General features: G+C 40.4%; 2 protein-coding genes across 7 annotated transcripts in view; one reads left to right on the plus strand and one right to left on the minus strand.

Moving 5' to 3' along the window:
• Nucleotides 1-12,354, minus strand: part of LOC145212795 (protein capicua homolog) — a 29,192-nt gene extending 16,838 nt beyond the window's left edge. Inside the window, exons 1-19 of one of the 6 annotated variants that reach the window (XM_080081042.1) lie at nt 11,478-12,354; nt 10,903-11,001; nt 10,518-10,664; nt 9,884-10,033; nt 9,077-9,228; nt 8,627-8,722; nt 8,402-8,473; nt 8,213-8,331; nt 7,771-7,923; nt 7,241-7,453; nt 6,935-7,013; nt 6,393-6,618; nt 5,712-6,062; nt 4,954-5,155; nt 3,838-3,995; nt 2,993-3,217; nt 2,122-2,463; nt 854-1,081; nt 166-347 (exon numbers count right to left, since the gene is read on the minus strand). In XM_080081042.1, coding sequence (XP_079937168.1) covers nt 166-347; nt 854-1,081; nt 2,122-2,463; nt 2,993-3,217; nt 3,838-3,995; nt 4,954-5,155; nt 5,712-6,062; nt 6,393-6,618; nt 6,935-7,013; nt 7,241-7,453; nt 7,771-7,923; nt 8,213-8,331; nt 8,402-8,473; nt 8,627-8,722; nt 9,077-9,228; nt 9,884-10,033; nt 10,518-10,664; nt 10,903-11,001; nt 11,478-11,733 — 3,450 coding nt within the window. In that variant the 5' untranslated portion in view covers nt 11,734-12,354. The remainder of the gene's footprint in view (nt 1-165; nt 348-853; nt 1,082-2,121; nt 2,464-2,992; nt 3,218-3,837; nt 3,996-4,953; nt 5,156-5,711; nt 6,063-6,392; nt 6,619-6,934; nt 7,014-7,240; nt 7,454-7,770; nt 7,924-8,212; nt 8,332-8,401; nt 8,474-8,626; nt 8,723-9,076; nt 9,229-9,883; nt 10,034-10,517; nt 10,665-10,902; nt 11,002-11,477) is intronic. The other 5 variants (XM_080081047.1, XM_080081043.1, XM_080081046.1 and 2 more) reach the window with 5 other exon arrangements.
• Nucleotides 12,355-17,420: 5,066 nt separating this feature from the next.
• On the plus strand, nt 17,421-22,149 carry LOC145212796 (uncharacterized). Its single transcript, XM_080081048.1, has 2 exons — nt 17,421-21,910; nt 22,076-22,149. The coding sequence occupies exon 1, from the start codon at nt 17,734-17,736 to the stop codon at nt 21,595-21,597; it is 3,864 nt and encodes a 1,287-aa protein (XP_079937174.1). The 5' UTR covers nt 17,421-17,733; the 3' UTR covers nt 21,598-21,910; nt 22,076-22,149.
• The last annotated feature ends 1,807 nt before the right edge of the window (nt 22,150-23,956 follow it).

Below are 23,956 nucleotides of genomic sequence, written 5' to 3' on the forward strand. Positions count from 1 at the left end.
AATGTGGTAAGACTTTAACTAATCGACATCGGTTAATCTGGATCTTCACCAATCCGGACAAATTGTTTGGGTCCTAACAGGTCCAGATTAACCAAGGTTTTCTGTATTTTTCGACTAAAACATGCAACCAGTTACAAGTTAAAAATGCAAGTATTTTATTCCCACCTCAGCTTCTGTGCTGGTCGTCTCCACGGCAACAGGGAGTTGGATGGGTTGCTGGAACAACATCGGTCGTTGTGCGCCGTACATCGGAGCAATCGAAGGAAGCATCATCAAGCGAGGAGCAGCTTGTCCGCTTGCGTCGCTCGTCGGCAACACAACACAGTAAGGCACAGCTGTTCCATCTCCTGTTGCACAAGTATTTCATGGTTATTCGCAAATGCATAACCAACAACCTGCTATTTGTGAAATTATAGGTTTTCTGATACTAGAAAGGTGGCTTTCTGATATATTTCCATTTAATATTTATTCTATCTCCTTTTTACCAATTTACTATACACATCATTTGCTCCACATATATGGTTGTTTTTGCAAACAAAAATGAATGGGTTCCCTCACTTGAAGTGGGGAAACCTAGCATTATCCAAGAAATCTCCAATATACTATAACTCTACATTAGTTTTCATTCTGTTAAGATGAATAACTGGGATCAGCCTTGAAGTGTTCATGCAGACCAGCTATCACAGCACACTCATATGTAAATCACAGTATGCCAGGCCCATTGAAGGCATTACATGAAAACACCTTCTATGGGTCTGGCAAACTATGAGTTTTTAATAGAAAAATAATTTGTAATTGAAGCTTTCAACCATAAACAATGTCAATGTTGCATGCAACAAATAATTTTCCTCACCTTGAGGCATCAAATATTGTAATACTGGTGTGTTTGGGTACATCATAGGCAGTCGTGGTGCAGCGTTAGCGAAAAACAATGGTGCTTGTGGCTGATTCTGGGCCACAGGGTTGACCATGACATGCTGTGAACTGCCAGCAGTTGCAACATGCGATGGATGGCCAGCATATACCACTGTAGAGTGGGCAGAGGGTGGAACACCGGCAACCATGTTCTGTGCTTGCTGGTCTGAAATAACAAATACATAATAAGTTTAGAAAATGATGGTGTTTTTATTACTTTAATATTTATTTTTTAAAAACAAACACAAAACTTTTCAAACTTTTTTTTTTCTTGTCACAATAATTAATCACAGTATATATATATTGCAACTGTGTCTATTGGTAACGAGTCTTATTTAATGGTTTATTGGTAACCAGAAAAGAGCATTAAATGCAAAACAATTCAATCAAAATATTTCAGTTCTGATGTGGTCTGTTACAAGGAAAAAAAGTAAAAAGTATTTCTTATTCCTCTAAGAATCGAAATTTTAATATTAAGCTACATCTCTCGGTAGCATATGTCAGTTAACAGTTTGTTGGTAACATAGTAAAAGCATTAAACACAAAAAAATCATTTAAAATCTACATGTTTGCTACTCCACTACTATGCACTGTAACATTAGCCAAACCTACTGAAACATATATGTAGTTCTTCGGGAAAAATCAATTATAGCGCATTAGTGTGGTATCATTAGGTATTAATTAGGAATCAAGGAGCAAAGGTCAGTCAGACAAAAAGTAAAATGTAAAAGTTTCCTGTCACTATAAATTGTTAAATTCAACCAGTTTCACTCCAATTGTGGAAAACATTTCGCAGTTGTGAAAAACTTTTGTTACATCAGTCATAACTGGAAAATGAAAACAATGCTTTGTAGTATTTACAAGCTTGTCAAACACCTATGCTGTTTTCCACTCTTATTCAAAGCTTAAATATTTTTCCTTAAATCACACAACCTAAATTACACCTAAATATCTAACTTACATCAACCCTGAATTCAGCTTCATCAAAACCAGGTAACTAACAAATTAACAGAAAGCATTTTGTTAAAAAAACATGTAATATTTGGCATTGGCACAAAAATACAATTGCCAGAATACCTTGATAAAGTTGATATTATGGCCGGCAGCAACAGCTTATATATTTAACTTAATTTCCCAACCTTTTGTGAGCTTTACCCATGAAATATTTTTGTCAAAACCAAGTTACAAAAACAATTAAAAACTTACCCAAGGCCCGGACTTGAGCTGCTACAGAGAGCAAAGCATCCAAGTTTGTCTGCGATTCAGCTCGGCTTCTTGGAGGGTTTGGAACATGTTGAGAATGTTCGGGGGTCGGGTTCTCAACTTTATAACTGGCTGCTTGTTGCCCTCTAGTGTCCAAAACATGAGGAGCAGGTGCGGATAACGGTTGGGCGACAGGATCGTGGCCACCACCACTCTTGTACATTTGCCACGTCGAGCTGCTCGTTGGTTTGTCAAGGTTCGGAGCAGGATGAATTGACGTGGGAAGTTTGTTTGAATTCATCGAGTGTTTCGAGAGATCGGTTGGTTGGAGCTGACGTTCTAACACTATAAGAGACATGATGGTTAAGTAATAGTTTGATGCTTTTGTTGCTTCATAAGATTTTGTGTTTTTAGAAATGACATTCTTCTGATGGGGCTTCTTGTATGGGACGTCGAAACATTGATTGTTTGTAATAAAACCGCAAGCCATACATCTGGCAGGTATATGTAAAAAACTATTGTCATAAATCCCAAAATGTGCAAGCACTTGAAATGCACATAAACTCACTTCAACACACAGCCTTTGCAAACTCACAGGTTCGTGCAGTTTTTTACAATAAACTTTTAGGGCAGTGGTTCTTTTAAATACCTCATAAAGGTGATTATTTAGTCACAAAGTGAAATATTTTTAATCAAAGTTGGCAAAAATCATCATCATAAAAATAACAGAGGGGGGTAAATTTGATTAAATTAAGTGGGAAACTATACTAAAATGGTTAAGAGCCATTGTTTTAGGGGATTTTTTTACCAAGCTTTGATATTCTTAGGCTGCAGACAGTGCACACTGTTTGATATTTATGTTTCACATTCTTACCTTGACCTGGCACAACAAACGCCCCATTACTTGTCCCCACAGCAGGAGTGGGTCCGGTCACCGATAGCGGGGGTTTCATGCCAAGTTTAGGGGGTGACACGATCGTGGATTGGTGCATGGGGTGAACCGAACCCACTGTAGTGGGACTGATGTGGGTTGACGGGGTGATCGGTCGAGATGATACGCCAGGGGTTGTTGGTGTGGGGGTATGACCTGGAAAAGATACTGCAGTTGTTTGTGAGAATATCCAAGAACTACTTTAAAAGGTATAAACACTATGCTACTTGGTAACACACAGTATTCAACAATCACATGGTTCTAAACCTTTTACAGTTAGTAGCCTGTTTCCTAAGTAAACTGCTAACAAGAAATCACAAAGAATTCTGCACATTATGAAGAAATATGACGCACCATAATGGACAATAGTTTACTCAACACAAAATGCCATACAATGTGGTCATTTAAACTACTTTAAAAAGTGTTTGATTCGCTGATGTCTATAGTTAGATATATCAATTGGCCGATATTACTAGTGGATGCCAACACTTCTGGACCCTGGAAAAAAAATCATGCCTCCCTAAGGGTCCTGGCTCAAAAATGCTAATCTAGTGTTTAGGTACACAATTCATGGTTTTAAAATTTTTAACGAGAAACAAATTTGAGAATGACTAAAGATGATTGTTGAAATGTTATGTTTTATACAAATACTGGCTTGTTTGTTCCTCATTAATCTAGTGTTATTGTGCAAAAAATGCATATTTTGGGCATAAATTTTTTCGCCTTGGACAATTATTAAATACAAATTTGGTTGGAAATGCAATAAATGCAGGAACAAGATTTCTAACCTATGCTTTCAACGCCGGAGTCGGCATTTTCATTCTTCAGATAGTCACCTTTTACACTTCGTGCTATTGAACCAGGTGGACCTCGAATCTTTGAGTGGGAATTTGACTGAAAGTTTAGTTTCTTCGCAAACATCGAACTAGGGTTGATGTCAGGTTGTCTGAAACAATTTTGATGTGTTCAAAACCAACAAATTAAACAGTAGAAGAGTGGCTTTACTCTATATCAGAGGTTCTCAAACCAGTGGTCTGGACCCCACGTGGGGTCGAAATGGTCAATATGTGGGGTCACACACAGGTCATGGGGTCGGTGGGTTCATTGAGGTATTGTCAAGAAATAAGTGAACAAACATTCAAGCAGAGAGTATGCTTTGAATGGAATCAAGTACTTTGTAGAGATTTGTATAGTTTTAATAATGAATATCTCACATTAGAACTTTGTATCAAGCTCAGTATGTGTATTTTGTGATTTTAAAGTCATTGATATGTATTCGTGTAGACCTGCATAGAAACTGTGTAGATATAGTTCTTGTGACTTCGTATAAGACATTGTTGTAGTTGCCTACGGCAGTAGTTCGTGGTTTTTTGTTGTTGTATCAATAAAACTAACTTTAATAATAATTTTCCCCATTAACTTTTATTTGCTGGTGCGTCGCAAGTCCAGAAAACTTTTCCATGGGTGTCGCAACAAAAAAAAGGTTGAGAACCACTGGCCTACAGTATTATAAGCTGTGGATTGACTTGGGGTTGTATTAAACAGCTTAGTTTTGAATGGGGTCATGCTGTGAAAAGCTTGGGAAACCCTGCTCTATAAACTATTTGGTAACTTGCATATGACTTTGGTAATGAGTATTATTACTTTATCCACTCACTTGTAACCCACCTACGGTTGTAAGTCAACCTTTTTAATAAAAATATAGGTTCACTATAAACAATACAATACATATTTATACCCTGCATTCAGTCAAATATCAGTTTGTTTCAAAACTGTTTGTTTCTAAAAGCAGAAACAAATGGAAACATGTTATGTGTATTTGCAAATTGATAATTGCATTAATCAATGTAACTATTTTCAGTTTGGAACAAATATATTAAAGTATTGTGTACTCTGTATTGTACCTGTAGTGTGAAGCAGTAGCAGACCGAGGTTTGGGGGCGATCCATGTCGACTCGCGAGGAGTATTCCCAGATTCACATCCAACCGCATTAATGGGTGAAAAGTTACGAGGCATGTTTGGAGGAGGAACAGACGTCGCTGTGTTGTGAAGTGGCTTGTTCGGTTGAAGGTTAGCTGAGTTTCCATTCCCTGCTCCTGTCGTGCCTGAACATCATAAAATATTTCTGTAATATTTCTGTCCCGAGTACAACAAGTTTGTATTGGCCGTAAAGCCTGCTACATTGACAATGTTCAACACTATTAACTGCTTTTAATACAAGTGCAAAGTTGCAAAATAACCTGCTTTGTTTTCAAAGTCTACTGTTCTGCCTGTTAATAGGATAAATCCAAGCTATACAAAAAAAACTGCCCAAAGAGCTCTATAGAGTTTCTATTATGCCTGGCAGCAACAGCTTATACAATCCAAGCTAAATATCCCTTTCATTCAAGCTTAGTACAAATATCTTCTAAGGAAAGAAATAATTCTATGGGTGTAAATAGTTAACCATGAGGCCATATTTCTGTGTTTAATTCACTAAGACAACATATATAAACTTTCAAGGCAAAACAATTTACCAAATCTCCTTTCAAATATTTAGTTCCATAAACTGAAATTTTATAAGTTTCAAACAACTTTACAAAAACGTTTGTCACACTGAAGGATAACAGCTGGTTGTCTGAGTAAAATTTAGACATTTCATTTAAAAGCAACCAAACTTACTGAGAGCACAGAGCATCCTTGCAGCAGCTTGCTCATCCTCCAGCGGAGTCCGTTTGCTTGAAGCAGGGATCGGATGAACGTTGCGACGCGGGGTGACAGGGGAATGCATGGGTAACTGAGGGGGCTGGTTGTCATGCCGACGCTGTACCATGCCCTGCCCCGGTGAGCTTGTGTGGGCGTCAAGATGGGGGTTCGAGGCGGACCGATTGGGTCTCGGTGACGCCATCTGGTGGCCCTCCGGTGTTGTGTTTGTGCTTTTACTCCGCTGTGACAAGTGACGAGAGCAGAATCCTTTACGCTGCGACTCCTTCATACAATCTCCCTTCGAACAGAGTTTTCTCCACTGCTTGCCTGCAAAGTTGAACATTGAAATATTACCATCCTGTTGCCCAACTACGAAGTGGTAATTTACAGTCAACATTTAGACATTCGGACTATGGTTTATGTAATTTGTGTCCAATTGTAGATTACATTAAAATACAATACAGAAGTAAACATAGTGTGATAAATCAAATGTAATTGCTCCAAAAAACAATATTCATAGATGGTACTACTACCAACAGTGATTCTTGCAATGCAGACTGGTTTACATCTATAATATTTACCAACATAAAACTTTATGCAAAGAACAGTGAAAACACAAAACCAATGGACAAGAATATATCGAGCATTAAAACCTACCATTATATTTTTTCCTTATACCAGTCCGTAGTGTGACGATCTCCCCCTTCTTGTATTTATGACCTGGTCCACCAATAGGAGTCACCGATCGTGTTGATGCACGACTAATACTTCGTTCACTTAACGGCGACGTCGGTCTGGAACCAGCGATCGAACCAGACAACGCCCTGCTCTGTGGCGACATCGGTGTACAAGTCCGACTTGCAGATCGACTGTTTCTTGGAGTCTGAAAAAAGTTTTAGGTTGAAACAACAGACAACATGAAAGCATTAAGTGACACTAAAACCAAAGCAACAAGTTACAAACAGGACCTCAAGTGGTTATATACAGGTGCAAGTGCGACTGATGTAGCCCCTCATATAGCAGATGATTGCACAAGCATTTGCTGAAACGTTTGAGTAACAAATCATGCCACTTTTTAAGTCTATTTGGGCCGTTATATTAGTCATAAAACTTATGAACAAATCCATGTATAGTGTTCCAAAGATGTTTCTCTGTTAAGAATGATTTTTACACCCAACAAACAACATAGGTTTGCCCACCTCAGGTCTTGGACTTGGGATGCTGACTTCACTGGCTCCTGAGCAGTGTCGAGGTCGGTCACCAATAAATGTTTCAATGCTGTACAAAAAACATGTTTTAAGAATCAACAACATGAAGATTAATAGGAAAACATAAATCTTGGGGCTAAATTTTTGAAATAGGTTAAAATATTACTTAAAAATCAACAACACGAACACATTAATGGCAAATCGAAATCTTTTTTTACCTTATCAAAATTGAATTTTGTAATTGAAAAATGACGCTGTCAAACTATTTTAAGCAATCAATCAATCAAAAACACTCACTTTGTTATGCCGATGGCGTGCTCAGGATATTGGCCTCTGGCAGTGGTGGAGGGTGGAAAAGCGAACCTGACGTCGTGACGACTCCCGTGATTGTGATATCGTACAGGTGTGTGATGAACAGGAGCCGGAGTGGTTGCCGTCGACGACTGATTGTTTTCACTGTCCGATTCTGAAGCTGTGTCTGTAACTTCGTCATCCGACAAGTCAGAGTCACTGAAAAATATTGAAATATGGGCAAAATCATCCTATGATATGTATATTTGGCTCAATGTAGAAAGTGATTACAGTCTTAAAATCTGGTTTGTAACAGTGTGTCATAGTGACTAAAGCTGAATTGAACCAATTTTCAGACATATCACAAAACTAAGGAAGATTTTGCCCCAAGCATTCAAAAAACAACTTATATACACAAATATTCAACATTTGCCATTTTCCCTAATCAATGTGACCTGGGTTAGGACTTTAAATTGTTGGTACAAATAATCTATTGCAAGAACAAACTAAAGTTTATGGTATCAATCCATGCTTACTGTCCCGGAGGTGGCGTTTTAAGGCCTGGTAAAGTCCATGGGGCGATATCGGCACGAACTCGATCGACAGGAATTGACACAATATCACGAGGAGAGGTTCCCATATCAGGGTCGTCCAATTGTATCTGGACTTGGTACGAGTCTCTATCATGTCTGGAAATAACACACAGTTCAATTTGAGAGATTACATTTGTCTAAAAGGGCACTCTTGTCTTGATTACTTCAAAGTCAGTAGGATGGCTTTTGAGAATAAACAACCATAAATACAATTGTGTCAATACAGGTATACTGTAGTAAAATAAATGCAAATTGTATTTTTTTTTAGTTAAAAATTAAACCAAAACTATATAAAAGCTGTATGTCTGAGTTATTCTCAGGGAAATCCCGCTTACAGTCCAAGTAATTTCTGCTTGTCACAAAATCACACAATAGCAAAACTTACTGGAATTCCTTGACAGTTGCAGCTTTGTACACCGCTGAATTCACTGCAGGTTTGACATAAACTTTTTGTCCCGGTGACATCGGTGCAGCATCTCGGCAAACTGGGACATCTGCTATTATCTGTGAAGCAAAATTCATAGTACTAACATACTGGTGCAGAATTTTAACTTATTTTTTAACAAAAAATTACATGTTTGGTTGTTTCTGGGTCCATGAAATAGTTGATTGCTTTTTCTTTGTCTCCCACAAATAAAACTCCAATCTAAAACAGTTTTTAGTTGAGTTCGATAAAAAACTTAAAAAAAAAAAGCAATGGCAAACATTCTAATTCTAAAAGCAAGGAGGCAAAAACGGGCAAGTATTTTTTCAAAGAAAGATAGTAAACCACTGATATCAATACTTTCAGTGCCAGTACCTGTCCATCCGACCTCACTTTGACCACTTCGGCTGGTCGGTAGGTATCTCCTCGCCGAGCTAACACGGTAAGTCCGATACAACGACGAAGATGCGTCTGATCAAATTATAAGAATTGTGAGAAAAACTTTACCCAAGCCACTTGTATTTCGACAAGAAACTAAAATAGTTGCTTAACACATATTGCCTTTGCACATACACTATAACCTATATTAAAACATATTTCCTACACTTAATTTTAAAATAAGTCCCATATTATCCACCGTATTTTATAACCTTGCAGGCAGAAACTTATGGGTCCCTACACATGTACAAGTTGAAAACAATGCATTTTAAGAGATAACCATCAGTAAGTTTGGTTCAAGATGCGTCCCCTTCAGGGAAGGTGACCCATAATAAAACACATAAATGAGTAATCTTGTATAATTAGTAAAGTTATAAAGGAAAATACCCTATTTACCCATTGGCTTGGGTTTTGTAGGGGAGTTCCCAGTCTTCTTTTCCGCTTCCCGCCCCCATCAAGCCCCACTCCGCTCATTGACGACGAACACCGAGATACTGTGCCACTAGGTGGGGTGTTTGGGATTGGCCGCATGAGATTTGCTAAAAACACAACAGCATGTAAATTGTTTTAACCAAGAAGGTAATTTATCCCACAAAAACAATTTTATTTAATTTACTATGGCTGTAAAACAAGTAATAAGCATTCAATTGCCAGTTAAATGTTCACATATAAAGGTCTATTGGGAGTCCCTTTACTGTATGCACGCTGTAAACTTTGTTGAATAAGTCATGCATCATTTCATCTCACTGGATAACATACCGATAACATGAGCAGGGTTCCCGCACAATTTTCATTCACAAATTCCATGACTTTTCAAAAAAACTTTTAAAACTTTTCAAGGAAAAAAACAAATTTCCATAACCTTACTCGAAAAAAATCGAGCTATTCCCAGAGTAAAACTAGTAAAGAGGCTTTTCAGGCGCCAAATTCTATACTTTTTCAAGGACTTTTGCAAAAGTTGGCTTTATCAAAACTTTTCCAGGCCTTAAAAATACAAATTTAAATTCCATAACTTTTCCAGGTTTTCTATACCCGCAGGAACTCTGCATGAGTAAGTGTAATGCTACATAACCCCAACATAAAATGCCATTCACTACAATTGCCCAGTGCTTTACTTGGTCATAGGAACATACAAAGCTCTCCGATACCCAGATACATAGTATTATTTGTTTATTTACAATTTTCAGCACTTACTTGCAGCAGATCCATAATCCATCACAGGACCGGATGGATGTCTTCGTGGTAAATGTGGTGAAGAATATAAACCCAGTCCTTCAGGGTAGGGAAGAACCATTGAACCTGAGGCTGCTTGGACTATTCTTGGAGAAGTCAAGTCATGTGCATCTGATAAAACACAAACAGAGATAGATTTGTGCTCTGTAACAAGCTGAAGGAATCACCAATCAAACATTTAATAAACTGTTCAATAATAGTGATTAACTTCAAGAAAAACATCATTTAAAAAAAAACAATGCATTTTAAGATATAACCATCACTAAGTTTGGTTCAAGATGGGCCCAAAAAAGGTGGGGTTGGAAGGTGGGACACCACCGATTAGGCAGAAAACCAACTATAGCAGATTGGCCACACAAAACTTATGACAGCAAGGCAGTTTTACATACTTAGAAATTGCTTTTTGTGGTCAGTGAAAAGCCAGTAGTGACTTAACACACCTTGTTTCTGTTGTAAATAACAAAATTAGTTGAAAGATTTCATTTACACTAGTGTACCTCTGCTCACAGTAGGAGGGTAATTTTGGATAACGCTACCATTAAACTGCAACCCAGCGTCAAGTTTATTGTAATATAAAAAAAGAAAGCTGTCATACGTTGGAGTTTGCCTTGTGATGAAGAAATCGCATCCAGTTCGTTAGAGAGACTTGGTTTAATGGTGGCATGATGAAGTTGAGAAGAAGAAGGATGCAAATGAGCTGTTGACATCCCGGCTTGGATGCCAGGAGTCACAAAACCAGACCCTAGAAATGAAACAAAATCACTAAGTAAATACGACAAAATTAAAAATTTGTGTTTGTTTTCAGTGCTGTACACACAATGTTAATTACTGTATAGTAAATCAAAAACTGTAACTTGTCATCAGAAAATATTCTGAAATATTACAGAAAAAACATGGCAAAGTCGAGTTGCAAAAAAGACAAATGAAAGTGACAGTCAGCCAATGTTCAACACTAACACAACAAAATTATTTGTGCCAACCTTGCACTAAGCCTTCTGTTCCCCACTGGTACGACGCAGAGTTTGTTGAAATTGGTAGAAATGTACTCGAGACCGAAACATTGCTTTGCGAGGACATGTCTATAAAAAACAAACAGACTGATAAATTTAATAGATAGCACCACATGATACGTTAAAAACACACATATGTTTATACAGTTGTCATACAAATCAGCAACAAAGAAGCCACAGGGTCCAACTGACAATTAAAAACTGCAACAAACCCAAATTTCAAGTTTGCACAACTGTGATTTTATTACTACATACTTATACACAGTGGTGGGATTCAATTTTTTTGTCAGCCGGTTCTATCACAAAAGTCATATTTTTCAGCCGGTTCTGTTACAAAAAGTCCATTGACAGTAACCGGTAATGCTAACGGGTTAGCTAATCTCATAAATTTCGTGAGACGGTTCTATTACCGGTGTGAACCGGGTGAAAACCACCACTGATTATACACACTAGGAAAGGAACATATGCATTTAACACAGCACAGCAGTAGTTAACAGTGAATGAAATTTAATCTCAAAATAAAGTTCAATGTTGAAGGCACAAACCTTTCGGGTCTCGTGATTGAGGTCTTGAACTATTGTTGTTGTTATTGCTGTCGTTGATAGTTGCAGAAGGTGCTTGGGAAAGTTGGATTATCGACACGTTGCTGCTACCGCTTGCAACGGAATGTGGAGCAACAATTACTGAGTGGTTCACAGATAAATTGGGGGCTGTGAGTGAAACTTGGTTGGAATTGACTGGAACAGACAAGGGCTTGTGGGAGTGTGGATTGTTGGTTTGGCCCGCCACAAACGAAGCCATAACCCTCTCTTGTAATTCATGAAAGTTACTGATAAGAGCAAAGATTAATCAGCAGAAGATCAGGTTTATGTAGGGCTTGGCCTGCATCCCTACTTTATTCTATTTTCATCTAAAAAAGTTTTTTTTACATTAAAATTCTGTCATCACAAAACAAATACAGCACATGTTTTAATCAAATGTATCTTAACAATTTCTAAACTCCAAGTAAAAGACAACAGCATACAACCAACACACTCATATCTATAAAATCGACTGAAAAAACCCTAGAAGTAAGCCTTACAAATCTTTGATAAAAAACAACCAAACACACTTTTTTGCATTAAGATGTACTGACTTTAGCCTGTATAAAACCAATCAAACAAATTAGTGAGTTATTCATAAACTGAAAAGTCAAATCTTTAACACAACAACACAGTTGATGCGAAAACTCAGAACTACAACTGAACTGACCAACACACACTAGCGCAGCGGTAAAGCAGCGACGCAAGGCAAGTATGTTGTTTGCCTTTTACATCGCACCACCACCACTACGGTCGCAAGCAGCCAAGCGAAACTGCGAGCCGGTTATTGCGACACAATGCGAAAAAGGAAAAAGGGAATACAACGAACAAACAAACGTGTGACGTCACGCTCACGATGTGAGTTCCACCGCCACCAAAACCTATTGATCAATGACTTTTTGCATTCACTCTTCTCAAGTGTGTGTTATATTAAACAAACAAAGTTGGTGTGTAGAATACTGTTATTGTTACGGAAAGTAGTGATGTAGTATCCAGCAGTAATTGTTATGTTTACAATGGTGAGGTGACCTAACAAGGTACGTTTTAGCGTTAACACAAACCACAATGGACTTTAGCTTACGCCCAGTTATGCACACAACAAGTGTGACACCTCAAACACAGCACGTTTCAGTTATTCCTGGCGTACAAAATGTGGTCAACTTCATTCAGTATCAATAAATTTACCAAACATTTTTGCTTCTTAAAAGCGCAAGCATTGTGTAACTCAAAAAGCAGCAACCTGTTTTTCGTCGCTTTGATTTGCCACCAAGCTAGTGATAGTATCAAATCGCAGAGCAAACAAAACAACAAAGAACTTAGTGTCTGTGAGTCTTCTCAATGAGACCTTCCCGTCAGCAAATAAAACCCATTAACTGTTTCCGATCTCCAAAACTTTTCAACAAAAAACTGACCTACTAACGACTACGCTATTGTGCACCCAGAACACTTCTTGTAATGTACTTTCACGCCACCTTTGAAAGCACGATTTTTTGCGTAGTTTATTTTCAAAAGAAAATTACATTTTTAGTTATTACTATCCAATACTATCTTGCAGTTACAGTTTTTGCGCAGATACACTAACCGATATTAGGCACAACATACCAGAGATACAGCAAATTACCGTGCCAACCGGCGTGTTTATTTGTGTGAGAGTTCTGCGCCGGTTTTTCGGGCTGTCATTGAACGTAGGGAGCAATTTCCATGCGTCACACACCAATACATACGCGTGTCACGAGCCCAATGCGTGATATGGAATAACAAGGATCTAAAATACATTAACCGCCCTCGTGTGCACTGTACATTTCCCAACTGCTGCAAAACTACGTACAAAGAAAATGCGCGCATTTATGCCTTAATTTCAATGTACATTAAAACTGCAGGTTGATTTTACTGCATTACCAAACTAACTTATCAATCAACAGTACAATGAAGTCCTAGAACTGCCAGTACATAAGGCACAACAGGGCCAGACAACACAGCTTTTGTGAAAAGGGACGACTCCACAGCGACAAAGCGTCGTTCCACATACCGACTTAATGACAGGCCTGGAATGGGTAGGAGGAGTTGCCTCATTGAGTTGCCAGTTTCAATGAACGGGCATTCCCCGTTTGCCCACAAAGAAAAATCGATAGGGATTCGTCCTTCGCTGTTTGTCCTTTCCACGACACTGCTAGCAGCCAGTTCCCCTGACACCGAATGAAAAGCAAAAGCACGTGGCAGCCCGGACCATTAAATAAATTGCAATGCGGTTTCACTAAAACACTAAGCGCACAAAAAACAACTTTTAGGTATATTTTCCTGAAAATTTTACACATTAATGTGAGGCAATTAAATAAATGTGCTTGGACTGGCCGCTTTTCAAGGGTGTAAGCTTTTCAATGTGGTGTATTTGATCCTACAAATTTCCTTGCACTGCACAAACTCTCCTTTTCTGCCAAATGTACACTAGCATTTTGTCAGAACGCAAGAGACAGCTTTATAGTATTGCTCGTTGAGCAGCGCAGCTCCACTCAATGCAACTCGTAGCAAAGGAAGCGGTAACAACGACGCACAAAGCATCATGTGCTTGCTATGTGACATGGCAGTTCATTGCGTTACACTTAAAGCGTGGAAGCATCGACCAAGGCACCAAACAGACTACTCCCGTCCCTTCAATAAATGATTAACTTCTGTGTAAGTCAGAAAAGGAACTTCAAGCAAAAACGGGATAATAGTTCATTAAAATGCGGTACAGAAACTTTCTTCTCCGTAAGTTGCAAACGATTTATTTTTTGGAGACATTTATGTTTCTGTAATTTATATTTTATGTAATTTAAGTATTTTTTGGACACATTTATGTAAACATAAACAGGTATTAGCAGACACCAACAGTCAAAACAAAAAAGGAAAAAAATGCACTTATTTCGGCGTAAAAAATTAAATTGACTAAAAGACACTAAACATTGCAGTTACTATAGCGTGATAGACTGATAGCAAAAGGCCGACCGGAAATAGAGCTCTGGAATCATTCATTTATATTTTTGGCACGTTCCTTTAAAGTTCGTGCAACATATCAACTTCACTAAGTCAGAGTCATGCCCAACACCGTGAAGTGAATGCAACTGGGTCAAGTTGCGTGGCTGCTACCACTGCAAACCCAAACGCTTGTAGCATGCAAAGAAAGGTCGAAATACCAAAAAGATTGCAATAAAGCTCGCTGCATTTAAGTTTGACCTTTCGCTTTTTGATTTAAGCAGGCGCCGTTGACAATTCTACACATACAATGACATTGCATAGTTAACGGCAAAGCAATGTGCAATAGTTTTTTTTTTGCGTTAATGACAAGTAGAGAGGCGTGTAACAGTCATTTCTACACGGTATAAGTCACAAGACAAGCCTGCGTTGAACAATGCAGGAGCCACGACCGCATTTTGTAAAGGGCAATTTCTACGCGTGGCGACCATTAAGCTAACGCTCGAAGGCATACATCAAGTTTTAGCGGCACGTATTCAACTACTCTGTATCCACTCATTTGTTATTGCCTCTCATACGCTAGCAAATCAACGTGAGATGTCTGTAGTGATGCATTTGAAGCCCCTGCCCTATCGCAACAGCGCTAGCAGGAAATGACATCAACCCTATGCAGCCAACACTCCAGTGATCAGCCTGAGTGCACAAACGATGCAGTGCTGCCAATAAAGACACTTGCAAAAAACTCTTGTTTTTATCCAGAGCACTGCACAACACAATTGGCAATAACTTTTCCAAAAGCAAATCAAAAGCATAAACCTTTTTAATTCATAAATAAGCATTATTTTACAATAAACCTTAAAAGTCAAAAGATAATTGGTTTATATGTGTATTTAAATTCAATAACTTGGATATATAACAAACAACAGAAAAAAATTAATGATGAATTGCTGATGAAACAGTTTTATTATTTTGACAAACCTTAGAATTTTGATTTAAAAACTGCAGTTGAAAAGGAACATTGAAAAGGCCACAACCATTTGAACGAAATGCTGCAATTACAATTATGTGTTACAAATGCAAATATGATGCACAACTGAACATTAAAACAACAACTGGAACATTCCATTCCGTTATGTTAAGAACAAACAACTTCCATAACATTGCATTGAGTAAAAGTTTGTCATTTTCCTAAATCATAAACACCAATAATCACTGCTGTGACAGATTGCATTTTTTTTAAGTTTATGACAAATATTTTGCTTTAAGATTAAAACCAATAGTCTATCAGCCCTATTTGAGACTAACATTGATTAAATCCAGTATTCTAACACTAGTATCACAGCACAATTTCTAAGAGTCGAGTTGAGTTTATTTTGCCGGGCAAAATCGTAGCAGCACAATTTAAAATTAAGTTGCTTATTAGTAATTTAATTTCAGCAACTTTACGGCTAACAACTTTTGAATTGAAACCAAACGGCCTGTCAATTAAGCAAAAATGGACCAATATTTAAGCAACAAACTAAAATGTTTGTGTGAACCACAACCAGTAAGTTTGACTCAAAACAATCACTAAGTTTAAATTGTATAATTTAAACATGTTCGTGTAGTTTAAGTAATGGGTTTTGTTACATCTTATTTGCCAGTAATTGCAGATTTCTATTGATTCCCGCATTTCCTCAGTACAACTTGTGTTGTAATCTATGGCGTTGTGTGACGTAATAATCGGCTGCCAGTTTTGTGTGATAACGCAACGTGGTTCAGTTCTTTTTGTTGCTGACTTCCGTGGAGCACGGTGCTGCGTCGGTTGAATTAGAAAAGGCTATTTATTGTCGTGTTGACGATTATTGGTGAGTCACTTTGTACATATGTGCTTAATGACCCCAAAATGTGAATTATTGTAATGAATGCGAACTTAACCGCAATGACTTGATATGTCATTCGCTTTGTAATATTTGTACTGTACGTGTAATTGGGTTTAGACAAGGTGCTTAAGTTGCATTTTGTTTACGCAGTATTTCTGTTTTATCTTCACGTGAAGCGTGACTTATTCTGAACTGTCACCCAACATAGCTTGGTAAGAACTGTGTGTGACGTCATAAAGGCACAGTGTGGTGATATATGTTATTGTATGTTTAGGTGTGTACCAGTAATTGATGCGAGTTGAATACCCGTGCTATTTACTCTCCGGTTACCACAACAGTTGGTAAGATTTGTGCTATATTTCTGCATTTAAAGCGCAGTGTGTTAATGTCATGCTTTATGCAGAAACCGATTCCGATACGTTTCCTAACGTTTCCTATACGTTTCCTATTCGTTTTCATCGTCCTACATTCAAAGAATTCGCCTAATAAGATCAGCAAAACATCTATCTGTGTGGACTGGTTGTTGGAGGCTATTAGGAATCGCGTTTCAATTCTCTCCTCGTGTGACGTTCCGCGCTATAACCGGGGCGCGTTCACGGGACGTTACATGAAAGTTTCAACTGTTTGTTGAAGACAATTGCAGTTGAAATCAAGTTTCAACTGCTTCTTAAAATAAGTTTCAACTGTTAGTTGAACAGAACAATACAGTTGAAATCAAGTTTCAACTGGGTGTTGAACACAATCTGCAGTTGAAATCAAGTTTCAACTGCTTTTTGAAATAAGCTTCAACTGTGTGTTGAAGACAAGTTTAACCGTTTGTTAAATATTTAAGCGGTTCAAAGATGAGTCAATCAAACGTCACGACTCCTGATGCGGTCGCTGATTGTCGTCGACGTCTCAGTGAACAGTACCTAGTCGCCGAGTACCTGATGAAGGACCACCACAACAAGCAGATGCTCGAGACGGTATTGGTTGCGCTTGAACATCTTTTTGTCGATGCTGTTGCTGCCTACGAGGCGCATCCTGATCTTGCCGAAGAACTAGCAAGCGTGAGAAAAAACAAGACCGAATTCGATGACCGTGTTTTTCACTGGGTTCGTGACGTAAATTCTTTATCTAGCAATGTTTTACCTATTAACATAGCTAGTCCGAGTGGAAGCGGTGATAAGAGTCCAAAGGACAACGACTCGTTCTGCGGACGAAGTAGGCGCTCGAGTTCTTCGACTAACAGTAGAACTAGAGTTAAAGTAACGACACAGCTCGCGCGTCTTGCTATTCAACAGACTGCGCAGAAGCAGGAGCTGGTCAGGCAAACGGAAATACTACGCGCAGAAGAAGACAGACGACGGGCCGAAGAAGAAATCCGTCGTGCTGAAGAAGAACGGCGCCAAAGAGATAAAATAGAAATGTTGGAACTGCAGCATCAGCTACAAGCCGCAGAGATTGAAGAGAAGGTTTGGGACGAGATGTCAGGAAACACGGAGTACGTGACGGTGAAGGAAGGTTCTGGTGAATCGACCACGCCTCCCCTGGAGGAGCCGATCGGGGATCAACGTCGCGTGTTGTTCACGTCACCGCCTGTCACGTCGCAGAGAAGCCCTCCTGACCAGCGGTATGTGGTTGACTATGTTGCTCCGTCAGATCCCCTGTCCCAATATGCGCCTAAATTTAAATCTTCGGTTGATGAGAAAGGTTCTTTCACCGCAACAAACCCAATTGTAAATAATTCTTGTATATATGGTTCAGTCAAGCCAACTGGCGTACATGACAATGAGATTGCATCGCTTGTGAAGCACATAAACAGACCAAAGCCTAAAGTTCTCGTTTTTGACGGCAATCCAATGGACTATTGGAAGTTTGTCCGCAATTTTGATTCTCGTATCGACGACAAGGTCGATGACGACGGTGCCAAATTGTCATATTTGGCGCAGCATTGTGATGGCAAAGCCCGTAAATTGATTGAACACTGCTTTAGACTAAAGGTAAACGGGTACCAACAAGCGAGACAGTTACTGTACGACCACTTTGGCAAGTCACACATAATCGCTCATGCATGTGTGAGGTGTGTTGTCAACGGTCCAGAATTGCGACCGAACGATGCTGCTGGTTTAAGCGAGTTTGCGCAGTCGCTGCGCGATTGTTTACTTACACTTTCAGACATTGACGAGCATTCCGAGATGAATAATTACCCTACGTTGATTGCTGTTGTGAATCGTCTACCGTTTAAGATGCAGGAGGCTTGGAAACGGCGTGTTGAGAAAATCCTCAGAGATACTGGCCGTGAACCTTTGTTTGAGCATCTTGTCGACTTTGTGGAAACTGAGGATCGGATTGCAAATTCGTTGTTCAGCCGCATGCTCGATGAGCATCGCAACGAAGCTAAGAAGGCGAAAGGTAAAAGTAGTCATGTAAAGGCTTCCAGTCATGTCGTTGTAAGCGAACAAGAATCTAGGCCGAAGGTTCGTGCCGGACCTTCCCATTTTCCCACTACCCCGTTGTGCCAGTGCTGTTCGGGAAACCACGTGCTTGCTAAGTGCGAGGAATTTAAATCCCTTCCTTACCGCGATCGTCTGCGCGTCACCCGGCGCCGTAGACTCTGTGATAATTGTTTCAGATTTGGGCACTTTGCCACTAAGTGCAACAGCCCCAAAGCGTGTACCGTGAGGGACTGCAATGAAGCCCATCACACCTTGTTGCATCCGCCAGAGAAGAGAGAGGACGAGTCTCCTGTCAAAGGACCTGCGCTGGAACGGACAGTTTGTTCGGTTGTGTCGGCGATTGGAAAGGACTGTCATGCTTCCTCTGGTAGACAGAGCGTCAACTTGATGATGGTTGCGGTCAAAGTCCGTGCTAACGGTAGGGCTGTTAATACATACGCTCTTTTAGATACTGGCTCGGGCATTACCTTGTGCGACAAGAAACTGGCAGATAAGCTTGGGCTGCAAGGTGAACCTAGCAACGTGACGCTTAAAACGATCAACGGGGACAGTCGCAGGCGCAAGGGCAAAAGAGTAAATTTATCTGTTGCTTCGCTCGATGGCTCCACAACTGTGGAACTTCCCGAGGTGTTCGCTGTTGATTGTCTGCCTATTGCCGCCAACAAGTTTCCGAGAAACGCGGAATTGGATGCGCTGCCACATATCAGAGACCTGTCATTCCCACAGGTAGATTGCAGTGAAGCTTTGTTGCTCATCGGGCTGGACGTTCCAGAGGCCTTTCTCGTGCAAGAGGTACGAAAGGGAAAACCGAAGCAACCTGTTGCATTTAGAGTTCCACTTGGATGGGCATTGGCAGGACCTGTCTCTAGCAAGTCAACCGATTTGTTTTCCGTCAACTTTACTCAAGTTGCCGATGATTCGCTGCAAGGGAAGTTAGAGCGAATGTGGAAGACCGACTTTCAAGACACCAACCCCGACGCGATGCCTATGTCGCGTGAAGACAGGTTCGTCTTGGATAAAATGAAAACCAGTGTGCAATTCAAGCAAGGTCATTATGAGTTGCCGTTGCCATGGCGCCCGAACGCACAACCGCTTCGGTGCAACCGGGACATGGCGCTAAATCGTTTGGGTTCTTTGGAACGTCGCATGAGACGCGACGCCGTGCTACGCGATGCGTATACAAAGACGGTACAGGGTTACATAGCTAAGGGCTATGCCGAAGAAGTTCCAGATGAGAAACAGTCTGCAGAGGTAGTATGGTACCTGCCGCATCACCCTGTTACAAATCCACACAAGCCCGGGAAAGTACGGGTAGTTTTTGACTGTGCTGCCAAATACCGCGACCAGTCGTTGAATGATGCTTTACTCCAGGGTCCGGATCTGACCAATTCCTTAGTAGGAGTTCTTTCAAGATTTCGGATGGAAAAGGTAGCTCTTGTCGCCGACGTCGAGGCCATGTTTCATCAGATACGTGTGAAGCCGACAGACTGCGATGCGCTTCGGTTCTTGTGGTGGCCTGATGGCGATGTGTCGAAGAAGCCCACCGCGCACAGGATGCTCGTTCATTTGTTTGGAGCAACTTCTTCCCCTTCCTGCGCGAGTTTTTGTCTTAAACAAGCCGCTAATGATCTGCAAAGCGAATTTCCAAAGGAAGTCGTCGAGACGGTAGAAAAGAATTTCTACGTTGACGACTGTTTAAAATCCGTGTCGACTGAAGCAGAAGCAGTTCAGTTGGTCAAAGGTATTTGTGCACTTCTCAAGAAGAAGGGATTTCGGCTAACCAAGTGGCTTAGCAACAGCGAGCGAGTTCTCGCGTCTATTGATGAAGAGGAACGGGCTAAATCGGTGAAGGAGCTGGACGTGGATGGTTCCTCGTGCGAGAGGGTACTTGGCGTTCGGTGGAACGTTTCTTCGGACGAGTTCGGTTTCAATGTCGATGTAAAGCAGCTTACAGCCTACACCAGAAGGTCAATCCTGTCGGTGGTAAGTTCCTTATACGACCCTCTTGGCTTTGCAGCGCCTGTGATCGTGGTGGCAAAGACGATGCAAAGAGATCTCTGCAGAAAGCAGCTGGGATGGGATGACGTTCTTACCGATGAAGACTCCGAATCGTGGGCAAAATGGTTGCAGCAACTACCGCGGTTAGGAGACGTCGTTCTGCCAAGATTCGTGAAGCCCCACGATTTTGGTAAGGTGCGAAAAACGGAATTGCACCATTTTGCAGATGCGTCATCTACAGCTTACGGTGCGGTGACCTATCTGAGGCTGGTAGACGAGCGAGGATGCATTCACTGCTCGTTTGTAATAGGCAAGGCACGCGTTGCCCCCCTGAAGACATTGTCCGATGAGAAATTGATGACGCTGATGGTGGAGGTCGAGGCCATCCTGAACTCTCGTCCCTTGGTTCCGGTGACGTTCGATTCGAAGGATGAGGAGCCCCTTACACCAAATCACCTACTGCTGCAACGTGCAGCGCCGAATATGTCCCCTGGACTGTTTACGGGGAAGGACTGTTACCATCGTAACCGTTGGCGCCAAGTACAATACTTGGCCGACCAATTTTGGCGACGATGGTCGCGCGAGTACCTGCCGACGCTAATGCCCAGATCGAAGTGGGCAAATGGACATTCTAATTTCACGGTCGGCGACATTGTGCTTGTAGCGGATGATAATCAGCCTAGGAGCAAATGGCTTCTGGGTCGCGTGACCGATGTGCTTCCTGATCGGAAGGGAGTAGTGCGTCAGGTGATCGTCAAGACTCACACTGGAGCACTCAGACGCCCAATTGCAAAATTGTGCTTGCTATGCCGCGACGACGCGATGCGTGATTAGTTGTGTGTTTATTGTGTTCGCAATTACTGCCGATGTTTGTGTGTTGTGTTGTAAATGTACTCCTTGGATTCGTACATTGTGGGGGGGTATGTTACATCTTATTTGCCAGTAATTGCAGATTTCTATTGATTCCCGCATTTCCTCAGTACAACTTGTGTTGTAATCTATGGCGTTGTGTGACGTAATAATCGGCTGCCAGTTTTGTGTGATAACGCAACGTGGTTCAGTTCTTTTTGTTGCTGACTTCCGTGGAGCACGGTGCTGCGTCGGTTGAATTAGAAAAGGCTATTTATTGTCGTGTTGACGATTATTGGTGAGTCACTTTGTACATATGTGCTTAATGACCCCAAAATGTGAATTATTGTAATGAATGCGAACTTAACCGCAATGACTTGATATGTCATTCGCTTTGTAATATTTGTACTGTACGTGTAATTGGGTTTAGACAAGGTGCTTAAGTTGCATTTTGTTTACGCAGTATTTCTGTTTTATCTTCACGTGAAGCGTGACTTATTCTGAACTGTCACCCAACATAGCTTGGTAAGAACTGTGTGTGACGTCATAAAGGCACAGTGTGGTGATATATGTTATTGTATGTTTAGGTGTGTACCAGTAATTGATGCGAGTTGAATACCCGTGCTATTTACTCTCCGGTTACCACAACAGTTGGTAAGATTTGTGCTATATTTCTGCATTTAAAGCGCAGTGTGTTAATGTCATGCTTTATGCAGAAACCGATTCCGATACGTTTCCTAACGTTTCCTATACGTTTCCTATTCGTTTTCATCGTCCTACATTCAAAGAATTCGCCTAATAAGATCAGCAAAACATCTATCTGTGTGGACTGGTTGTTGGAGGCTATTAGGAATCGCGTTTCAATTCTCTCCTCGTGTGACGTTCCGCGCTATAACCGGGGCGCGTTCACGGGACGTTACAGGTTTCATTTTTGCAAAATCATTTAGAAGAAATAAAACTTTTATAGTTAATAATTACACATCACACCAAACTGATACTTCAACTTCAAAATAAACAACTTTTAACCGAAAATAATGACCTACTGAAAACACTAGATTATCACAAACAGTTACCAAACCAGCCTTTTTGACTTTTATGTAACGCCTGTTGTAAAACAGCAAACAAAGAAATGTCCCAACCTTGCGTAAATCCGCCAGACGTTACTTGTGCTGCAAACCACCAATAAGTTTTAGCCGGCCTTAACTAACAGCCCAAACTGCGTGTAAAACTCCCTCACAAAGCTAGTATCATGCAATGAATGGGCTCCAGAGCACTCTCTCAATGAAATAGTAGCTGCGCTCTGATTGGTCGGGCTTGCGCAATAGGGCGGTGCAACAACTCCTATTGGTCGAGAGCGTCTCATTCATGCCTACGTCACCAGTCAGCTCAGACGGGATTGTCATGCTGTTGCTGCAGCATTCTGCGAAACGCGAATGGAAAGTTGGGCAAAAAGAAACGTTTCTTTAATCAAATTTCAACCTAATACTGTAACAGTTTTGATTTAAAGGCTGCACAAGCAATTTTCTTAACCATATATAACCTAACATTTACTGCGAAGCCGAGTTCAAAACGTGTTTAAAACTTAACACGTCTGCTCCGGCTTTCTTTCTTTTTTATTTCGCTGGAGTGACCGAGGTGCTCCCACTCTTTTGAGCTGCGGGCGAGCCGGCGACGAGCGAATGTCTATCTTTTGTCTCTTCACAGTTGCTGATCCGAGAGCACAACACTCCGATGGTTGTTTATGAACTCGTAAGTTTGTGGAAGGCGTATATGAAACCCTGGCGTTCAACCAGCCAATGTGGCTTCAGAATGACGGGTTGACCAAAGCGATACCTCAAGCTAGTAACAATTATTTTTACCACATATTTAACATGATGAAATACTGACTTATAATTGCATGTTGAGACAATTTCCTAACTTGCTTTTTTGCAATCCCACTGAGTAAATACTAAACAAATAATAATACAAATAATAATAACACTTTTTTGAAGGTTTCTTTGATCAGTTAATTGAGAAAAACAGTCCAATTTTTATTGGCAATTGCAACTGAACCACCACAAAAACGTTTCTGTATTTGACACCAAACTTAGAGAATCATGCAATCGCCGTTGTTACTCATCATTGCGTCAACAATAACCAGCTAATGCCCTTTGTGACGTCACACGTAGTATTTTTTTGCTCTACCAGCAATTAGTTTCCTTGTAAATTTTAATTTTTCTTCACATACAAAATATAAACCTACGTTGTTTATTGAGGGTTGTTTTATAAATAGAGAGCAAATTTTGTCAAAGTTCGAAAAACTGTCTTTTTATGGTTTAAAAAATCGCGCTTTAAGCGACCTCTT

This window comes from Phallusia mammillata, chromosome 2 (genome assembly GCF_965637545.1).
Source record: "Phallusia mammillata chromosome 2, kaPhaMamm4.hap1.1, whole genome shotgun sequence".
Taxonomy (NCBI): domain Eukaryota; kingdom Metazoa; phylum Chordata; class Ascidiacea; order Phlebobranchia; family Ascidiidae; genus Phallusia; species Phallusia mammillata.

Coding starts and splice junctions, on each gene's coding strand:
- LOC145212796 (XM_080081048.1), top strand. CDS start 17,734: ATGTTGGAACTGCAGCATCAGCTACAAGCCGCAGAGATTGAAGAGAAG.